The following is a 20696-nucleotide window of genomic DNA, read 5'->3' as shown; positions in this document are numbered from 1 at the left end:
CCGGCGAATCTGGCTTCTCCGTATCCTTTTCCTACTCTTTTGATACATAACGCCTACTCATCACACGATTTCTTATCGGACCGGTGCTTCGTGCAACTTACGTATCTTCTATGCTAAACTTCCCCATTATTTATCCTCGTCGTTAACGAGGAACAAATTACCGCCTCATGAGACGGGCAGCACCAAAAAGCCAACGAAAAATCACCAAGTCCGTCACGCGTGTGTCTCTCTCTCTCTCTCTCTCTCTCTCTCTCTCTCTCTCTCTCTCTCTCTCTCTCTCTCTCTCCTCTCTCTCTCTCTCTCTCTCTCTCTCTCTCTCTTCCTCCTCCTTTTCCTCATCATTCTCACACGCACAAGTGCGCGGTGATTATCACGCGATGCGTCGTCCTCTTCTTAACGGATCGCTGCGAGGTCCGCCCGATGAATGCATGCGTGAGGCGCAATTCAAAACAGGTGCGTAAAAATCCTCGCGCGGATGTGTGTGTAGTTAATCACGTTACCACGATGACGAGCCGAGCCGGATGGTACATAGAAATTGGAGAACTAAACCGGAAGACGAGGCTGCGAGCTCGCGCGCGATGCGCCGCGTCGCTCTAGAGAGAAAGAGAGAAAGAGAGAAGGGAGAAGAGAGAAAAAAGTCTGATTGTGCGATGCACATTTTAATGCCTGTAATTGTCTGTAGTAACCGCGTCGTGGTCTGTCGCGGGAATATCACACTCTTCGTGTGTGTGTGTGTGTGTAGGGGGGGGGGAGTCTGGTAAAAGAAACGAAAGAAACTAAACATTACTGCAAAAAATAATTTGCGTCTCGCACATTGAGAAAGTCGTCGCGAGGCGAGTCGGTTGCGTAAAACCGATAACCGATAATCGATATCGATAATATATCATGGTGGATAATATATTATGTTTGTTTCTCTGGTGAAGACATGTTTCACTCGCAGTGCATGCGAGTGTGTGCATGCACTGCGTCATAATTTGTCGAATATCGAAAGAGACACGAGATTCGATAAATTAAAAAGATAAACGTGTCTTTACGAAATGACGAAGTTTTTTAAATTATATGTGATGAAAAATAAGGTTTGGAAAATGGAAATTAAATGTCCCACGTGAACGCGCGTGAATTTTTTACATCGCAATGCATCGTCGCCGTGGACAGCTGTAGTCACTCACGTAAGCACGAATGCGCGTGGTAATTATTGGAGATTTAGATATAATGTGTCTGTTTGTGTGGATGAGATTGCAAAAATTCACATCGAACTTGTAGTAATTCGCCTCGACGGTATCTACAGCTTAATCTATAGTTCCTGCATTATTTAACACATTTTTGTAGATGGACTTATCTACACAAGTACGAAGGTTGAATCCGACAAGGTTGAATCGCTGCTAATAATGCGCACGCGTAGATATCGATACGTGATATCTGTTTGATCTGTTGTCCTATTGTGAAACGAATCTGTTGAATTCCCGATTGTGACGCCTTTCCGATCAGACTTGATGCGGATAATTTCTTTCTCACTTTCTCAGGCAAATTGAACCTACAAGCTGATCGGGAGGAGAGCGAAGCAACACAAATTTCACGATTTGCTTCTGCTTGTGTGTGTAGCCTTGAAACGAAATCTCGAAACGGATGTCGAATGAACACGATCGCGCGCTTTAGATCGCGTTAAATTGCAACGTCCTGGTGGTATCTGCAGCGAATCTGTGATTATGTGTCTGAATCCCCACTTTTTCTTTTTTTTAATGTACAGTTTTTTTTTTTTTTTTTTTTTTGAACTGTGCATTAACACGAGAGACTAAAGGTAAAAGTACCAAAGGCGTGTACGCACCAGACGCGACCAAAACCCACGATGAATTCGAGTGGAACTGGATCAGCCGGAAGAAAAAAGAAGGCCGTTCGCCAAAGTGCGTACCGCTGGAGGTCCAGAGTGCTCGACGGGTTTGTTGTCGAAGTTGAACACGAAGTTGAATTAGATTGCCTTGTAAAACTCGAAGCAGGAAGTCCGAGTAATCGGAGGCTCCCAAGGCTAAACTGTCTGGCTGCTGGTGAGGAGCAAAAAAATCGGGAAGATGATGCTTAGCTTATCTCGTCGAGACGCGACGAGAAGATACCATTATATGCCGAGAATGATGGTGTTCGAATTTTTGTTCGAAGCTGCGCGCGACGTCTCGAGTTTTTCCTCGCTGTAAGCGTTCTCCCTTTCGTTTGATATACTCGAGTTACTTAGGGTTACTCCTTGGAGCGAGAGCATCGCGACTGAGGAAGAGAAAGAGGAAATGCCGAACTCTCCAAGATTTACTCGACGGCGCCATCTCGTTTACGCGCTTGACGCATTTTCAGCGGACACTTCAGCGTGTAGGCGAATAAACGTTGTGATCGCATCAGCGTAATTCCTACGGACGTACGCGACAACATTTTTCGCCGACGTGAGGTCTGTTTTTATTAGAGGATTACATTCCGCTTGGACTCCCTTTTCGGCACTGTCACGTGACGTAATAATGTGTTTAGTCTGCCGAATGTTTTACACTTGGTGCTATTTACAAACGGCAAACGGTCTGCCGTGCTGCTCGAGGAAGAGAGAGAGAGAGAGAGAGAGAGAGAGAGAGAGAGAGAGAGAGTGGCGAAGACGATCTACGAGACGGGAAGCCGAATTAACCTTCGGCACTTTGCGACGCTGAGCGAGAGATCGTCGTCCGTGTCGCTCGTGGTACATCGGCAATATGTTCGCGTTGAATCCCCGAGTGATCTCTTTCGATTCGCGGATCGATGATCAACGAACGATGGAAGAGTGAATAAGATATTCCTCGACGGTTTATCGCGCTGACGCGATTTACGAAATTCTGCTCTCGATCAGTCCGCGAATAGTCCGGTCTATCTTAGATTCGCGTGACGGGTCTCTTTTTTGTTTATGTCTAATGCCTCGACCTTGAATCTAATTTGGAGAAATTCTATTTTTCTCCGCGTAGACGCGACGCGAGCTAGGCGAGCTCCAGCTTTAGATCTTTGGCGCCGTGCCCGAAACAACGCGGGATAGCCAAACGCGAAAAACCCGGACTTGCAAAACCCGAGAGAGACGTAGCGCGCCACGCGCGCGTTCCCGTATATATTATTGAAATCATCGAGCGGAGCCGGAAGGCATCGGGACGTGTCGTCGTCGTCGTCGTCGTCGTCGTCGTCGTCGTGTTAAACGCCAAATATTGTGCCGCGACTCTCCCAGACGAATCCGACGCGCGGATATGCGGTCTCGCTGCCTTGCGCGCGGAAATAGTAAACCCCGCTGATCTGCCTGCTCTGGATAACTGGACACACGAGACACCCGGGAAAATTGAATATTCCGCGGAATCCCACCGCCCTGCCCCTTTGCTCTGCCCTACACCCCTCCGCGCCGCCTCCGTAGCTTCCAAACGTCCTCGACTCGTTCAAACGTCGTCAACAACATCGCACGCATCGCGCCGCGTTTCTTATCGGTCTCTCCCTTGCCTGCTGAAAACAACAGCGTCGAATTTGAGCCTTTCGTTCGGAGCAGGAACGCGCGCGCGCGCGCGCGCGCGCGAGTCCGCTCGAGGTTATTCGAAGCTATAAAATCTGCAAACCCGAGAGGACTCTCAAGAGAATCCTTCAGTGGACGAGACTTTCGCGTTTTCGAACCTTTGTATTATTTGTCATTTTTTTATGTTCTTCATCTTCATCCTTCATTTCATTTATTTCATTCACTTCCCTTTGTCTCGTCTGACTGTTTCTCTTCTTGCTTCCGTTGATCTCTCGTGTAATTAATCGCGGAACGTTATGCAGCTCGCTTATAACGTCGCGAGAGGCGGTGACGCGTGCAGACTTACGCTGCAAGTCGGAATTACATAATCGGGGGGACGGTATCCACGGCGACGAGATCCGTTGTCGCATCCGCGACATAATTCGCGACTAAGCAGGCACCACCTCGTCATTATGCGATTTAACCAGACGGAGCGTACGTGACTGCGCGTACCCTCGCTTCCTCGTGCGTTCTTCTGTTTCTTCTTATGTTTCCCTCCGGTTTCGCTGGAACGTTTGCGTGTCCGATTTATCCGTCATCGTCTGTCGCAGCACGCGACACACAGCTTCTGCGGCGTCTGCGAGGCTCGTGTTCCATCTTGTAACTCTCCTGCGTCACTTCCGACATTCGTCACCCGGTCTCACGATGTTACGTAACTCCGTTTGAGGACGAGAGAGTGCCGAATTTCCGGCATTCACTTTCGCATTCACCTACGTTCTCTCCCTCTCTCTCTCTCTCTCTCTCTCTCTCTCTCTCTCTCTCTCTCTCTCTCTGATCGATTTGCATTTCAGCCGAACACTCTGTGTCTCTGACTTATCGCGAGATGCTGAAAACTTGACGCTTTTCCCGATGGTATTCGTCTCCTCGGGTCGCCTTCGTTCAAAATTCCGGAAGATTCCCAGAACAATTGGGCCTGCGCGGTCTTCTCCACACGTTACCACCCTGTGTGATCTAAAAATGCGCACGGCGGGAAGTTTATACATCTAGCTTAGAAAGTTTAAAAAAAGGTGCGCTTGCATTCCGTCCTCACGGCTTGCGTCTCCGTCTTGCGCTCGTGGAATATCGAAAGTCGAGAGAGAGCCAACGAGCGGCGGCCGTTCTCCGCCGGTGGAGACCAAGCGCGGAGAGCCAGAGGGGGGGGGAGGGGGCGACACAGGGAGATCTTCCCAATCTCTTCTCGGGCGATTTGCGTGTTCTCGATAGGCGGGTATCGAGTTTAAAATGACTGGCCGGCCGAAGACGATTGCGTTGCGCGCGTGGGTGCCGACACGCGGATTGCGCAATCCGTTCCGAAATTCAAATCCCGATTCCACGAAGCGATCAGAGAAGCGGGAAGGCGGACCGAGAGAGAGAGAGAGAGAGAGAGAGAGAGAGAGAGAGAGAGAGGAGTATCCCCTGACGGAACTCGAGAGAGGAGACCTTATCTCGATTGCCGTCTGCCTCCGTTCTCTCGCGGCGAAAGACGTCGACGAGGGCCGAGAGCGCGGCCAGAGAGAGAGAGAGAGAGAGAGAGAGAGAGAGAGAGAGAGAGAGAGAGTGAGAGAGAGAGAGAGAGAGAGAGAGGAGGCCATGCAAATTGCACGATTTCCATTTCTTTTTCGTTCTGTTTCACCACTTCCCCACCGTCTCGCGCCCTTCGCCCCTATTTCTCACCGCTACCACACACTGCTACCACTGGCGGCCGGCCGGCTCCTCCGCGGGCCTCGCCGCGCCGGCCGGTCCCCGTTCGGCCAGCGTCGGTGGACCTCTTTTTTTACAATTCCGATCGGGGGAAACGGGCATAAGGCGGAATAATTTGGCGCGCGTGGGCAGAGCGTCTTAAATTCTCACTCGGACGTCCCCCGTCTCTCTCCGAGAGAGAGGGAGAAGGTGGAGAAGAGAGAGAGCGAGAGAGAGAGAGAGAGAGAGAGAGAGAGAGAGAGAGAGAGAGAGCGAGGGGAACGGAGACTCTGTCATTAACGGAGGCGTATCTCGGATGCACCACGTCGCGACTCGACGCCAGGTGAGACGACGTGGTTTCGTGGGGCCCTCATGTTTACGCGCTGTGCTTTTTCTGCGTCGATGCCTCGCTCCCGCCTCCTGCCCTATGTCGCCTGCATCATCGCCGAGAAGTCGACGCCTCGTATATTATCCTACCCTGGACTATGAAAACAATTCCAAGAAACACCGGTCGCCGGTGTTACTATATATACGTCTCGAATTATTTGCGATCGCGTCGCGAAAACTTCGCCGAAGCCCCCCAGCCCCAGCCCCAGCCCCGTCTTCGACCTTTTTTGCACAGCCTAATCTCCACGACCAACGTCGTGGCGCGGAGGACGTGCCGTTATTTTAGGGCCAATCGACATTCAGTCTCTATCTCAGGCCGATCGAGAGCCCCGAAATATTTGGTCGCTTCGGTTCGGATTAATCGGTGCCGCTTCCGACCAGTTTTCAGAGCGGCCCCCAGAGGGATCCCTCCGTCGCCACATCGTCGCGTAGAAACTCGACCAAGAGTCAAATGCGTAGATCCCGCCGCCTCCAGCACACTGTCAAATTCGACGAGTCAGTCCTACAATCGACTCGCGCGAAACGTCATCAATCTTCGTCAGAGGCCGGCACATAACACGTAGCGTCTAATCTCTCGCGGCTTTGCGTAATATTCGCCACACGTTACGCACGTTCGACCGTGCGATATTCGTCGTTCATGGTCCCGTGTGTGACGCATCGAGCGGAAGGACTCGTGGGTGTCTTGGTCTCTCTCGTTCTCTCTCTCTCTCTCTCTCTCTCTCCCTCTCCCTCTCCGTAAGCATCCCCCATGAGGCAACGAGGCGAAGAGACGCGTCATGGACAAGGACGACGAACGAGCGTGCGTTACAAGTGCGAACAACAATTTCACTTGGCGAGGCGAGGCCCCGCGTTATTTATTTTGGTACGTCTAGACGCGCGCCAGATTGTCTGTCCGTATGTCCGATCCGCGACGGAGAATTCGGTGGTGACGTCAGACAGCCGTTGCACCCCGGCCGTCGCTGTCGCCGCCGCTGCCGTCGCCTCCGCCGCCGCCGCCGCCGCCGTCGCCGTCTCTCGCACGCGGGATCAAATTGCATTGTGTGTCTCTCCTTCGCTCACCCTATAACCCTCCGACTGCGCTGTGCGCAGTTAAGCCCGCGTGTCTGCACGCCCGCGCGTGATCGCACGTGGGTACTTTATGTACTCGACGTGTCTTCCGAGTCTAAGGGCCGGTTTCACCGACGACGACGGCGTCGCTTAACTTTAACCTCAGCTTAACTCGTTCTTTGTCTCTCTCTCTCTCTCTCTCTCTCTCTCTCTCTCTCTTTTCATCGCTTTCTCCCTTTCCTCTTTCCCTGGGTATATGACGAGAAGTCACTGTAGTTGAACCAATTCTCAAGCGTCTGTAACCGAGACTAGAGCTAGAAACAGCCAGTTTCACTAACGTCGTTTAATTTTAACTGCGCGCCGACTGACACTTGGCCTCTTTCTAGCTCTAGTTCCAGAAGGAGACACCGGCCATACGTCTCCCAACGTCTTGTCGCGGTAACTTTGGATATTCGACGCGCAGTGAAAACGCAGTCTCGCGGTCCATGTCGCGCCTCGTCATTTGACGGTTTGCGCGCGAGTAAGAGCGATTTGATGCGGACGGGGCCGATTATTCGGAGTGTATCTAGAAGAGGCAGCGTATTCAAACCGTAAAGGAGTCACACTCGTCTATACGTATGTAATTTAAGCATGCACCGTATAAGCAGCGCGAGACTGAATGTAAGGTATGGGAGACGTGTGTGTGTGTGTGTGTGTGTGTGTGTGTGTGTGTGTGTGCGTGTCCGGGGCACCGCATTGCACTTCCTTCGACACACGTGGCCCCCCACCAGACGACGCCGTTGTCGGCCAGGCTGAGTTTGAACAGGGGTGAATAAGTGGTTACGTCGTTTGGTCCCGATTCATCGATTTGTTTACCGCTGGCATTTCGTTCTCTTCTTTTTCCTTACATCATCACACACGCCACCCAGTCGTCTCTGACGACTGTGGCGAATCGACCTGCGAGAAAGATGGATCGCGTTTATTCCTTCAACGCGTGTGATACGTGCGGCGCGCGGAGGTCTGTTGTTGAGGAAATATTTGATGGTGACGGAGACGCAGGAATTCGCAGCGCTTTCTTCGTTTGACAATTAGAATGTCGTTGACGGTGTACTGGCGAGAGTGGTTACGTCGAGAGGAAACTCTCATTGGCAAGGTTCTCGCGAGCGCCAAAGAAAGCTTTCCAGCGAGGATTCTTCAATGTTAATTTGGTCCTGTCGATTTTTCACGAGTTCGATTCGCGGAGATTTGATTGCGTCACAGCGATTTCAGCGCTAGGTTGGATCCGAAAGTTTGGTTGTCTACGAGCTCGCGCTCGGCAACGTCTATTCTCAATGCAGTCCCAATTTTTCATCGTCGGCTACGAGTCGTCCTCGTCGAAATCGAAATAAAACGGGTCGCGCGGTTACGTTCTCTCGAGAACGTTACGATATTTTAAGGGAAAAAAAGATCGTCGTCCTCCGTTGATGTCAGGAATTACGATTCCTTGCATCGTTATTCCGCTCCTCAAGAGTTTCGGTACGTTTTCTTTTTCTTTCTTTTTTTTTTTTCGGGACTTTGCACGTCCAGCGGATTCTCGCCGTTGGCGTGTGCTGTGCTACGCATCGTATTTTCACGCACGCACGCAGAGGCTGCATTTATTAAAAGCGATATATTATGATTCAAAGATCATATCTTTCGATTCGTCTAGACAGCGGAGAGGGAGACACCGTATAAAGTCGTACGTGGCTGCCACTGAAACGACCATCCGAACACGACGAGCCTGCTTGTACATTTCTCTCGTCAGACCTCGTGTGCGTTCCCGTCGTATATATTCCCTTACCTGTTCCGCTTTTTCTTCTTTTTTTTTTTTTTTTCTTTTTCTTTTTCGTTTAACTTTCATTTCTTTCGTATTTCGTCGTAACGCTCCGCGAAGCGCGTTCGATCAAAGGAACTCTCACCGCATAGCCGAGATTTCGTGGAAAGAGACGAAGAAGAGAGGAGCTCATTCTCCTCTTTCCGCTCTTCTCTCGAATTGATCGAAATATCCGCGATCGACACGATTGAGTATAGCCGGGTAAACACGTCACTTTATGCGATCGTGATTGTTGTCAGTTCTCGATAGCAGATCGAAGTCGATCCTTTTGGCGTGGCGAAAGAGTTCGGCACGCGCATTCACGTGGAGTTCACGTTTGTGGGTCCCTCGATGAGGGCGGAGAAATAACTTTGGACAATATCCATTCGTAAAGAAACTTGGACGCACACGGTATGTAGATTCACAGGTGCGATTACACGAGGATCCGCGCACGTGAGGCAGAAGGAGGGAGGGAGGGAGGGAGGGAGGGAGGTCCACCTGTCTGTGTGCGAGACACTGGGCCGACGTTCGGGGACGAGTGTGAGATTTGCGGAATTTGATGTGACAGCAGTCGTGCCCGAGTGTGACGTGAGAAGGGACACCAGGATAAGCAGGAATTTGGTCACCGGATCAATCCGATCTGATCCTCTGGTAGTCAACAGTCGGAAAGGCGAATTCGCGCCGAAAAGGAAAAACACAAAGAGGGATACGAAAAGAGGAGGAAGCGACGGAGGTGAAAGAAGAGGAGAAGAAGGAGGCGAAACGTCGCGAGGAGAGCAAATGCTGTTCTCCTCGCGGTATTTCGATGTACGAGGAAAAGGGGTTACCCAGGTTTGAACGAGTGGAGGAGAAAGAGTGGAGCCGTGAGAGAGGCGGCGGTGGTGGAGAGAGAGCAAGAGAAAGAGAGGGAGAACGGGAGAGAGACGGATAGGAAGAGCAGAGAGAGAGAGAGAGAGAGAGAGAGAGAGAGAGAGTGTGTGTGTGTGTGTGTGTGTGTGTGCGAGAGAGAGAGAGAGAGAGAGAGAGAGAGAGAGAGAGAGAGAGAGAGAGAGAGAGAGAGAGAGAGAGAGAGAGAGAGAGAAGAGAGAGAGAGAGAGAGAGAGAGAGAGAGAGAGAGAGAGAGAGAGAGAGAGAGAGAGAGAGAGAGAAGAGAGAGAGAGATAGAGACAGTGAGAGAGGGGGGGAGGGGGAGGGGGAGGAGAGGGAAGAAAAAAGGAGTCATCGTAGTAACACCGGCGCGTCTCCTCTCGCGGCTTCGTGGTTGTCTCGGAATTAGTGAGTAGACAGAATTATGTCTGTGAGCTGGCCAGCACGGCTCAGTTGAGACTTACTGCTCAGAGCGTACACACGCATACTACGAATCCTTCCTACTTACGCACCTCGCGCCTTCCTCGTGCGATTAGAACTTAGTTCGCAACCGTCTGCAGACCAATCACGGTCCAGTTCGCTAACGCGCCTCCGTACGAAACGGTTTCCTCGTCTCTTCACGTGGACGTGCTGTTGAGTTTGCCTCGAGTTTGAAAAGCGCCGCAACCTAGGACAGACGGACAGTTCGCCACGCGGTGACACCTCGAGGTCCCTTTAAAGCAGCACCCACAAAAGTACGAAGACCTACTAGAAGACGTGCACTTCCTAATACTGACCAACGCGGTGGTGCAGCGCTCGTTATCTCCGCGTGACACCGCGAGGTGAGCGAAATTAAAGTCGGAGGCAGAGACTGATATCGTAATTCAGCAGAGATCGATCATCCAGCTTCGAGTCAGGTACGCATCGGTCGGTGGACATTTGTAGAGACGTTTGTAGAGAGGGAAGACGAGAGAAGATCAGCGGAAGATCTACCCGAGGCGGAAATCGCCGGTTATTTTCTCGCAGAAATTCGTTGGTTGCCGCAATTTTCCACGATATTGTCGCGATTTATTCCGAAGTTGCGACCGTCAGGCAATTCCCACGGGATTCTGGCGGTATCTTGTCTTGTGAGCTCGTCAGAGTTGTTTTAACTAGTCGCGCATAGATTTTTGAACAGTTTCAGGAGATACACTTGAACACGGTCGATACACCCCCCACCTATGCATGCCGTTAAATAATCTGGATGCAAAATATACCGTAAATTGAACTAGAGTTCTTTGATCGTTGCCGCTTTAATCTCTAATTTCTTCTTTCGAATACCGTTCCCATACGTGTAAACTTCTATACGACGTGTAAGACGTCGTCTTCATTAATTGCTCTTAATTACCGGCGGAAATGAAACGTTAATTGTGTCGCTAAGGGACGTATTTTATCTCCGTGAGAATTCCATATAGAGTCGAAACTATTTTTCGGGAACTTTGAGTGCGCCGTTATCGCAAGCGAGAGAGAGAGAGAGAGAGAGAGAGAGAGAGAGAGGGAGAGAGAGAGAGAGAGAGAGGGAGAGAGAGTACATTCTCAATCGGTTGCTGTTTCTTTAATCGCGGCAATGGGTATTACGAAATTCTTCGTGCTTCTCTTACTGGCGTCCATCGCGACCTGCGTACGATCTCACCGTCATCATGGATATTATCCGGAGCATAGGAAAGAAAACGGTCATGTGGATTTTGTCGAGCGAGCATCAGTCGTCGATGAGTCGGGCGAAAAGACCGCAGATTACACCACGCGATCAGAACTCTCGGAAAGGCGCTCCGATGCCTTAGACGGCAAGGACTTGCCTCCCTACAGCACGCGGAGACTTGAAAAAATGCTGGAGAAGGCGATACTGAAGATAATCACGGGCGACCTCAGTACGGCCGATATGCTGCTGCTCAAGAGCTTGAATTACACTTTCGAGGAGATACTGGCGATTCGTGAGCAGGAACTGAGTCGGCGAAAGGACGAGGAGAAAACAAAGAAATTTTACGATTCGATGATAATCGCGCCCTCCTCGTCGTCGCACAACCGCGACGCGGAGGTGTCGAAAGGCGAAAAGAAGAAGAACCGGTACAAGGAGAAAGCCTCCTACGACGACTTCGACTTCGACGCGTACAACCGGCAGGCGATGATAGATTATGAGAATTTGGCCTCCAAGTTTGATCAGCAGCAGCAGTCGTCGTGGTCCGAACCGGCAGCTTTCGATTACGAGGATGAGTCGAAGAGCTCGAAGGAGCAGGACCAGTCGCGAAACTTGCATCGGAGCTTCGACCGCGCCATGGAGCCCCACGTGATCTTCAAGATTCGCTACGACGATTCCGAGTTCGATTCCAGTTCCGGTTCCAACGAGAGGCCGAGACTTCGAGACGCCTTCCCTTCGAAGGATCTCAAGCATCGCGCTCCCTCGACCTTGAGACACACGACCGCCAAGAACGTCGCTAATTCCTTTCATGCTTCGTCACCGTCTTCATCATCTTCTTCTTCTTCTTCTTCTTCCTCTTCTTCTTCGCCTTCTTCCCCTACTGCTGAGCACACTCCACTTCCCGTAGTATATCAGATGAGGAATCTCAGAGACATTAAGCCAGATTATCTTAAGCATCAACATTCCATCGCCTTGATGGCGTCCCCGGAACCTAACGATACCGTTGCCAGCAATATCAGCTCTGACGCAACCACCTCTGAAGCGACAGTTGATTCGACAAACGGGAGTGATTTATCCACCAGGAATGAATCCAAGAAGGTCAGCGAATACGAGGGGTTGGAGTGGGTCGAGGACGATGTCTACAGAGTGATACCCTCGCTGGCGGACACGCTGGGCTACGAAGACGCTGATGAGAACGGGACATCGGACTATGAGGAGACGAACTTGGCCTATCTTCCGGAGGAGAGCGAAAACGACACCATGGAGTATCAGAACGACTCCCCGGTGAGGCTCTTCAACGCGAACACATCCACGGAGAAAGTACCACTGACGAATCAATCCATCCGTCATCAAATGGCGCTCGCTCATCGTCAAAAGTAAGTTCGAAGCTCGAGAGAGAGAGAGAGAGAGAGAGAGAGAGAGAGAGAGAGAGAGAACACAAGTACTCAAACACGGTACACAGGAAGAGGCGAAACGCCGAGGAAAGTAAGCCGCTACGGCGATTTTGATCATGTGTTGCGGATGTGTCGTTAATCGGCATCAGCACCTCTCGATTCCTCGACAATCGCACTTTCTCACGTGCCGAATTACATTGAAAAACGTCTCTCATCACATACGCATTCCGCTTTCTGCAGAAATGCAAATCTAGTACTAGATAACATTGCGTGTATACTTACAACATGTGGTATTTACAACATGTACTTCTGCGTTTACATGTTGTACCTACAACATGTGCTTCTTGTGTCTTTTAGACGCAACGTAACTTCAAGCTTCAACAGGTAAGCTTCCCTGGAGGCCCTCAAGAAGGGTAAGGGGTTCGGTGTGCCGTGCGTTTCCCTCGTCTACCTACTGTCCGCTTTTTGATCGTTGCTTTTGCGGTGTGCGACGCGTTTCCTTTCGTGTATTTCTGCCGTCGAATCTCGCTTGTGGCTCGCCTCTGCGCTTTCGCGCGACGAAATTGGTGGCGCGTTTTCGCTCACGTCTCGAGAGAGAGAGAGAGAGAGAGAGCGAGAGAGAGAGAGAGAGAGAGAGAGCGAGAGAGAGAGAGAGAGAGAGAGAGAGAGAGAGAGAGAGAGAGAGAGAGAAATGCGCCGTCCACATCTGTGTGTGACTTTCGTTGATGCCGCTTTGCTAATTCGAGCAGTTTCGTAAACACGTTTCATCCGCATTCATCACGTGGTGGCGCAGGCGGCAGGCGGCAGGCGATGCGTCAACAAGAGATTACAAAAATATCGCTCGTGCTTATGTTATTCGCAGCAATTCGCCCTGCGTATCTCCCGACTTCTCGCTTTTTCGCTCTCGATTGTATCTATTTCGCAATATGTCGTTATACGCGTGCATTCTTACGACGTAAAAAAGTATCATCGCGTCGCTCACACAGTCTTACACAATCGGTACTCCCGATTAATCGCGCAGTGTTCGAAAGATCGCGATCGAACATGCGCAACATACGGACAGAGTCACGCGTAATCACTTTGTGCGCGAGTGCACGATGTCGCAATGTGTTAATTCCTTCATTTTTCCGTCCGTGCGCGCGCGCGCGCGCGTGTGTGTGTGTGTGTGTGTGTGTGTGTGTGTATGTATGTTCATCCCGAACGTGTAACGCATGAATTTGTGCAAGATCCGACGCGCGTGTTACGTGTACAAGGCGAGAGAATTCGCCGGCGACGGCGGCGACGCTCGACGCTACGACGAGCATCGGCCTTCTCAGCAAAACGTTGCCCCCGTCACGTAAAAATATCTCGATGGACCGATAAAAGTCGAGGGAAGCAAAAAAGGAGGAGCGCCGCGCGGCCGCGCGCTCAGGGAAATTCCGCGCTTTAAGACCTTCTCTCCCACGTCAAGTAGATAATACCCGGCGCATTTTGCGGTTGATCTGTGTTTTGTTTGGCCAACTACGTCATCCGGGGTCCCGATACAGCTGACGAGTTAAACGATGAGCGTCTTTGTAATCTCTTTCGCCGTATGGAACGCGTCGTGCGAAAAATTGAGTCGTACATAAAATTTGTGAATAGATTCCACGATGACTTAAAGGACTTGACGGTAGCGCGAACGAAAAAGTCGAGTGTGTCGCCGCGACACCGGATAGATTCGAAATCGCGAGGTGAGGTGAGGTGAGGTGAGGTGAGGTGAGGCGAGGCGAGGCAAGGCGAGGCGAGGCGAGGCGAGGCGAGGCGCAATATAAAGTTTTCGCGAGGGACAGGTTTAGGACAGCGCGCCTCACACGAGGCAGGAAGGATACGCGATGGAAATTCCGCTGCGGTCTCTAGCTGTGTTTTTAAATCGCCCCCTCCCGCGCTCCCCCACAACCGCTCGCAGCCCCACTCGTGCGGGTGCGCGGGCATTTCTTTTATTTTATTAAGTCTAGACGCGTAAATGCATTCGTGCCGGCACTGGCGTAGCCCGTCTCGAGAGTCCTCCGCGCGTGCTGTTGCCGATGCATTTGTGCCTCGCACGATCGTGCACGCGGTTGCATCGGATCCTCCGGCTATTATCCTCCTCGGAGCTTCGTGCGGGTGCGCGCGCGCGCACCCATAAACACACACACACATGGCACAGCATATACACATGGCATGCACGGCAAAATGTCTCCTCTCCTAATTCCTTATCCTTTTGATATCACGAATTTTTATTACACGAAGCCCCGCGCCTCTCAGTACTGGACCTCGCGACTAGATGAGATTTGAGACGACGTTGGACGTTGTTTTTTGTCGATGGCATACGATTTATCTCAAGTACCGGTCCATCTGCAATCTCCGGTCTCCGGTCCCCGGTCCGGTCCTGCAATTGTTTTACGATTAGCTCTTGAGCGATAAGCGTGAAATGTCGAACGGCCGGAACGAAAGAGGAGGGGGCAGATGTTACGTCTGAGATGACGAGCTCTCGCCGGCGAGACATAATAGAAACGCGAGAGAAGCTATATGTGACTACGACGACGAGTGGTCTCTTCTCGAGCGATTCGCGGCCGAGCGAACCTAACCGCGGCGAGACACCGAGTTGAGCACCCCCGTAATCGCCGGGTGTCTAGTCGGGCTGCAGTTAGAACTCTCTTACGAGGTTACGTAACACATTTCAATTTAATGCGTTGACCTTGTCTATGCGTCTCTCTTCCTATGTCGACGAAGACGGAGTGACGGTGCGCGCGCGACGGAGAGCGAGGAGGAAGTTTTCGCCGGTGATCCCCCCTCGCTCTCTCCGTTCCTCTCCTCCCCCTCCACGTCTCCTGCATCGTCCACCGCCGCAGCCGTCGCACCGCCAGACGGTGCAATGTGCATTTTTACGGACGGCCCAATCAGGCCGCCACGCTGGTTACGCGTCGTCGGCCTATCGCATCGCGGGCAACCGTTCTGCCTCTATTCTTTCAGCTCTTTTTCTCTCATTTTTTCTATCGGCGCGAGAATCTCTTTCCTCTTTCTTCCCTTTTCTCGCCTTTCCTTTTTGCGCGTGCACTAACCGACATTCCGCCGCGCCGCGCCGCGCCGCGCCGCGACCGGACGTGAAAATTTTCGCCGGCAACACAGCGCCGCTAGGCTTGCTTTCCCCCCTCTCCTCCCCCCTCCCCCCGTTTCTCTCTATCTAATTTCGAACGCTAATGGCCGACGCGGCGACTGCTCGGCCGTGCTCCAGTGAATTTCATTATCGCGACACTCGGCCCATGGCGAGCGAGGAGAATCATCCACCGTACCGCCGGTTCTCATGATGCAACGGCCTCCAGACTCTTCAGGTCCTTCCCTTTCCCAGACGGCGGACAGACGTGGCACGTACGCTGCGAGCCGGCGCGAGAAACGCGTGACTTGGCCGCAGCTAGATTAACGAGCATGCCTAGAATCGAACATGAGGGCCTCGGTTATACCGTATCCGAGATTTCGCAGAAGAGCGCCGTAACTTTTCCCCGCTGTCCACCCACCCCGCGATAGAGCAGGGGCCTTACCTTTCGGATAATCTGGATCCTAGACGAAATATATCAGGATATATATATATATATATATATATATATCCGTGGTCTAAACTTCGTTAAGGAACAATTAATATTCATCGTCTCCTCGGAAGAGGGAGAGAGGAAAAAAAAGAAGTCCTTAGATATTCGAGCCGGTATATATAACGAGGCTCTTAACGACTCCTCCCAGACGGTGGAGAAAAAATGGGACAGACCCGCGGGACCTGAGGACGAGGTCGCCGTCATTGAGAAAATTCTTATCCTTGTTCCCGCTCGCTATTCGTTTCTCGTAGTAGTCGGACGCGCTCCTTCTCCCTTGTGTGTCTCTCTCTCTCTCTCTCTCTCTCTCTCTCTCCCTCCCCCCTCTCTCTCTCTCTCTCTCTCTCTCTTGTACGTCTCTTCTTTTCTTCTCTTTCCCGTCATTCAGGGAAATGCATTTCTCTGGTTGGCGCTCGGGCAGCCAACGAGGTCGTTGACGTGGAGGCTACGCTGAAATCTCCGAGTGGGCGTCGAACACGGCGGTCCTCATCGATGACGTAGAGAAACGACGCTCATCCTCGTCCTCCTCCTTTTCTCTCTCTCTCTCTCTCTCTCTCTCTCTCTCTCTCTCTCTCTCTCTCTCTCTCTCTCTCTCTCTCTCTCTCTCTCTCTCTCTCTCTCTCTCTCTTCGTCCCGTCGTTCTCTTGTCCTATTTCGCTAGTCGTTGGTTAGCTAGAAATGTATTATGCAACTCCGCGACCCCGACCGATCGTCCGTTGTCGACGTGTTTCGAAACGCGACGTCTGTGGTCCGTCGCTGGCCGGTTGAAGGTTTCGGAAAGGCCGTGGGCTCGCTGAGCGCGAGTAAACAACGAATTCTTCGCGCGGTACCGCGACGACAAGCGTAAGATCGCGACTTCACACGTGTCGTAAACATGAGATCTGCAAATTAGAAGCGCCGAATAGAACGCGCGCGCGCGCGAATACGATGCGTCGCGCCGCATCAGGGAAAGGCGTGAAATTCGAGTCACGCGAACGCGAACGACCGACGTCCAGTGGCGAAGAAAAAGTCTCGGTCGGAGGTAGGGCGATGCAAATGAGCTGGCTGAGAGACGTCTTGGGAGTGGACTTAAGATTCGAGACGCGGCTTTAAAAAAGTTAAGGTTCCGAGACCAGACGGAAAGTCGAGGTGATTGGGGTGGCCGGTGTGTATCCGCCGACTGTCTAGCCGCTGTCTGCAACGTGTAATAAATGCCTCCGAGCCGTACCGTGCCTCTGTAGGTCACTGACCATCGTTCGTTGGCCCGTGTCGGCACCCGGAAGAGTTTACCGGGAATTCGAGGTGAAAATTCTCTCTCGTGCCGCCGCGTGGACGCGAGGCGCCGTTGCACTAGGTCGTTGCAACGGGTCGACACGATCTTTTCCGGGGATCGCGTCCTTCCGAGATTTCCATATCGAGACATATCAAGGTCTGCTCGATCGTTGTCACGCATCGCGCGCAACTCAAACTAACCGTCGTCGATGAGAAACCGTCGCCTGACGAGAAACGTTACGTTGACGGTTCAAATTGGCGACAGCCATTTACTGCACACTTCTGACGTTGACATTCGAGATGTCTGGGAGATCTCTCGATCTCGAGTGAACCATTTTTCTTTCGGATTCGGCACCCGCGACAAATCGTTGCTTTATCGATCGACGCAACAGGGCATGATGCTCCGCCGAATTTTCCTTCTTCTCGGATTTCTTCGTCGCGAGAACACTCTCTTCGCTCTTCGGTGCACGACGGTGATGTAAAGTAATCGTTGCTTTTACTAACGCACGATAATACGGCATAGCGCCGAGTGAGATGAATTCACTTGCGTTTCGCTGCTTCGTTGCTGCTGTACCGTGTTAAAAACCGCTTGGCATGCGACATCGTACGTCACCGTTTCATTTAGGCGCTCCGTGTAACCTAATAAACTTTGATCCATCTGTGCAGTGAGAGTCAGAAGGTACTCGAAGATATTAAGATGCGAGTCCTCTTGTTAACTGGAAAAATGATTCTCAAGAACAGCACCAGTGAGATCGAGCGCGAGAGACTCACCATGTTCTCGCCTACTTGTGAGTAGCTCGATACCTAAGGGGTTAATCGTGTTACGCATTTAGAACACGCGTTTCTCCTCCGCGGGAATGTTGTACATATCAAAGAAAAAAAAAGAAGGGAGACAGTAGCGTAAAATAAGATGGGAATAAATAGCAGTATTTAAAGAGAGAAAAAAAAAAGAACAAACAAATAGTAGCAGCAGCTTCTATGGGATATTAGAGAAAGGACATGATGATTCCTCGTGTGTAGGTCAAATACCTCGAAACACAGACTTCGAGGCGTGGACGGATCCGCTTTTGATGAACTTGCATTTCCAATTGAATCTGACCGCCAACGACGACGTGAAAGCGGCGAAATTGCGAATTTACAAGCTGCCGCAGGAGAACCTCACGTCCTCCTCCGCAAACGGAGATCCCGGTCAGGACGAAGTTAGCGAGAAGAAAATCAGGATATCCGTTTTTTATTACAAGAAGTCGCTCAAGACTTACCGATGTGAGTTCAGGTTCTAAATCGCCCAAGAGGTGATATCTCCGCGAGAGATATTTCGAGAAATATTTCGAACAACTTGGATCATTTTCGTTTCTCCACAGCGAAGAGATGGCTGATGGACTCTGTCCTGACGCCTCTGACGGCCAAGGGCGGTTACGTGGTGCTGGATGTGGAGGAGGGCTTGAAATTTTGGAGGCCGCCTTCGCGAAACTCACATGGCAGCGGTAGCAATCACGGCCTAGTTATTCAGGTAGAACAGCAGGCTGACGAAAGGAAGCTGAAACCTGCTCTGTACATCCAACAACCGTCCTGCGGTGACCACGATTTGGATCAGAAGGCATGTGAGTGTGTGGCCTAACAATACTAACTCCTTTTTGAGTCGTGGATTACCTTGGCATATTTTTTTCCCGTTTTCTCGTGTGAGACTAAACACAGTGCGTGCAGTAACACATGAAACAACAGTATGTTCGCGTGATGAACATAATAGGTGTCTCGCATATATACACACACGTATATGGATGTAGATGTCTCGAGTAGAGCATGGTAAATGGATCTCTCAACGTTTACGTGCTGGATGCATGTTCACTCGTGTTGAAGTTTCTTGCAACTTTGTAATTTTTTAATTCGCTGAAACTCAAGATTGAATTGAAATTCGTTTTTGTGAACATTGCTATTTTCTCTCGTTTGCTGTTGTGTGTGTGTGTGTGTGTGTGTGTATTTTGATCAGTTCACTTGTTAGGACTTTTGATGATTCGAGATTATCGTCTTGAAATTTTGTTTTCTTTTTGTACAGCCCAACGGATACCCGCCCTCTTCGTACGAGCCTGTCCTCGTTACGTTCGTATCGTGAACGGTGAAAAAATTTCACTCGACTATTGCAGGGACTAGACAGAGGTGACAAAAAACGATCGGATCGCGGAACGATCGAATCCGTTTCGACACGATAGAAACAGACTTAAATTATGTTGTGATCGTCGTTCTCTCAAAGCAGTTGCCATTAGCAGGCACAGAGACACATATGTGCAATTTATTGTTAAAATTTAAATTGTATAGAAAATAATGAAAGAGAAGGAGAGAGAGAGAGAGAGAGAGAGAGAGAGAGAAAGGGAAAGAGAATTAATGTTAAGACATTTCATTTAGAAATAAGTTCCATAGCAAAATAGAACTTTTTAGCATTAGAAATGGAGATGTTTTTTACAATAATGACGAAGAGAATCTCGCGATATTCGTAATTGTAAATTATCCACGTCCTTTACTTGAGAATATAATCACAGATTTTCATTGTTTTGAATCATTAAGTATAATATAAGATAATACATAGACAGTATAGGTATGGATCGACGAAAAATCAGAGGTTTTCGCCAAGTTGATTATTTATGAAGTAATAACGAACTATTAATACCGATCTGAGAAAAGACGAGCAAAAGGACATTAATTTTGCTGCCAAATCCTGTATCTTAATGACGAAGACTAACAACAGATAGAAACAAGGCCAGAGACTATCGAGCGAAATACATTTCGCTACTGTTTCTTACGAAAGAAAAGCACACGTGCGCAGTCTAAGCGGCAACAACTTTAGTTATAAAAATAAAGATAAGATCTTGTAGGAGACTGCTCTATTCGGTATTAACTTAAGAGAAATAATTATTTATGTGTAACATAGGGTATAAGGGCTCTCAGTATGATAATTCTTGTACATTTAAGTATACATTATACCCCCTCTTTTAGGTAATCATATTGTAATGTACATACGGTTAGATTTAAAATAGCACCATCGACGACTTGTATGCATTCGTCTACAATGTGTCAACACGCCCATGACTGATGTAGACACAAGTGCGTGTGAGAATTTAAAATCACACACGCACACACACATATATTTATGTTTAAGCGTTGAGATTGAAGGTAAGCAACCCGGAACTCTTCTGAGTCGATCATTTGTGGTCGGGTGAATGTGTAGGAGACATTTTTGCAAAGGCGTATCGTGGTGATTCCGCCATCGGTTGCATGCCTTGCAATCGTAGTCGGACTCATCCGATTCTTCCTGCTTGCTGAATGTCCTTGATTCTTCCTATGCGTCGTATTTTATATGTATGGGAAAAGGAAGTACATAATTTTTTGTCACATGTTTTCTGCGATACATCGTCGTTGTATATAATGCGAATTTATATGTTCACGTTACGAGCAAATAAATTCATTTGCAGTAAGATTTAATTAATACATGTTTATGTCACCGTTGAACTGTACGTCTGGGAGAGAA

At 50.1% G+C, this 20696-nt stretch overlaps 1 protein-coding gene across 3 annotated transcripts; it reads left to right on the top strand.

Annotated features, from left to right (window-relative positions):
- Positions 1–9613: 9613 nt before the first annotated feature.
- On the top strand, positions 9614–20650 carry LOC105188725 (uncharacterized). 3 transcript variants are annotated; one of them, XM_011150327.3, is made up of 6 exons: positions 9614–12326; positions 12702–12728; positions 17843–17964; positions 18197–18439; positions 18538–18773; positions 19230–20650. In XM_011150327.3, exons 1-6 carry the CDS (start codon positions 10882–10884, stop codon positions 19284–19286), a joined length of 2130 nt encoding a protein of 709 aa, XP_011148629.1. In that variant the 5' UTR covers positions 9614–10881; the 3' UTR covers positions 19287–20650. The 3 variants fall into 3 exon arrangements, with proteins under 3 accessions (XP_011148629.1, XP_011148626.1, XP_011148628.1); XM_011150324.3 differs by having other exon boundaries at positions 18538–18777; XM_011150326.3 differs by lacking the exon at positions 12702–12728 and having other exon boundaries at positions 18538–18777.
- Positions 20651–20696: the final 46 nt, after the last annotated feature.

Source organism: Harpegnathos saltator, unplaced genomic scaffold, assembly GCF_003227715.2.
Source record: "Harpegnathos saltator strain DR-91 unplaced genomic scaffold, Hsal_v8.6 scaffold384, whole genome shotgun sequence".
Classification (NCBI taxonomy): domain Eukaryota; kingdom Metazoa; phylum Arthropoda; class Insecta; order Hymenoptera; family Formicidae; genus Harpegnathos; species Harpegnathos saltator.
Note: the sequence above shows the minus strand (reverse complement) of the source record. Positions and strands in the feature narration are given on the sequence as shown.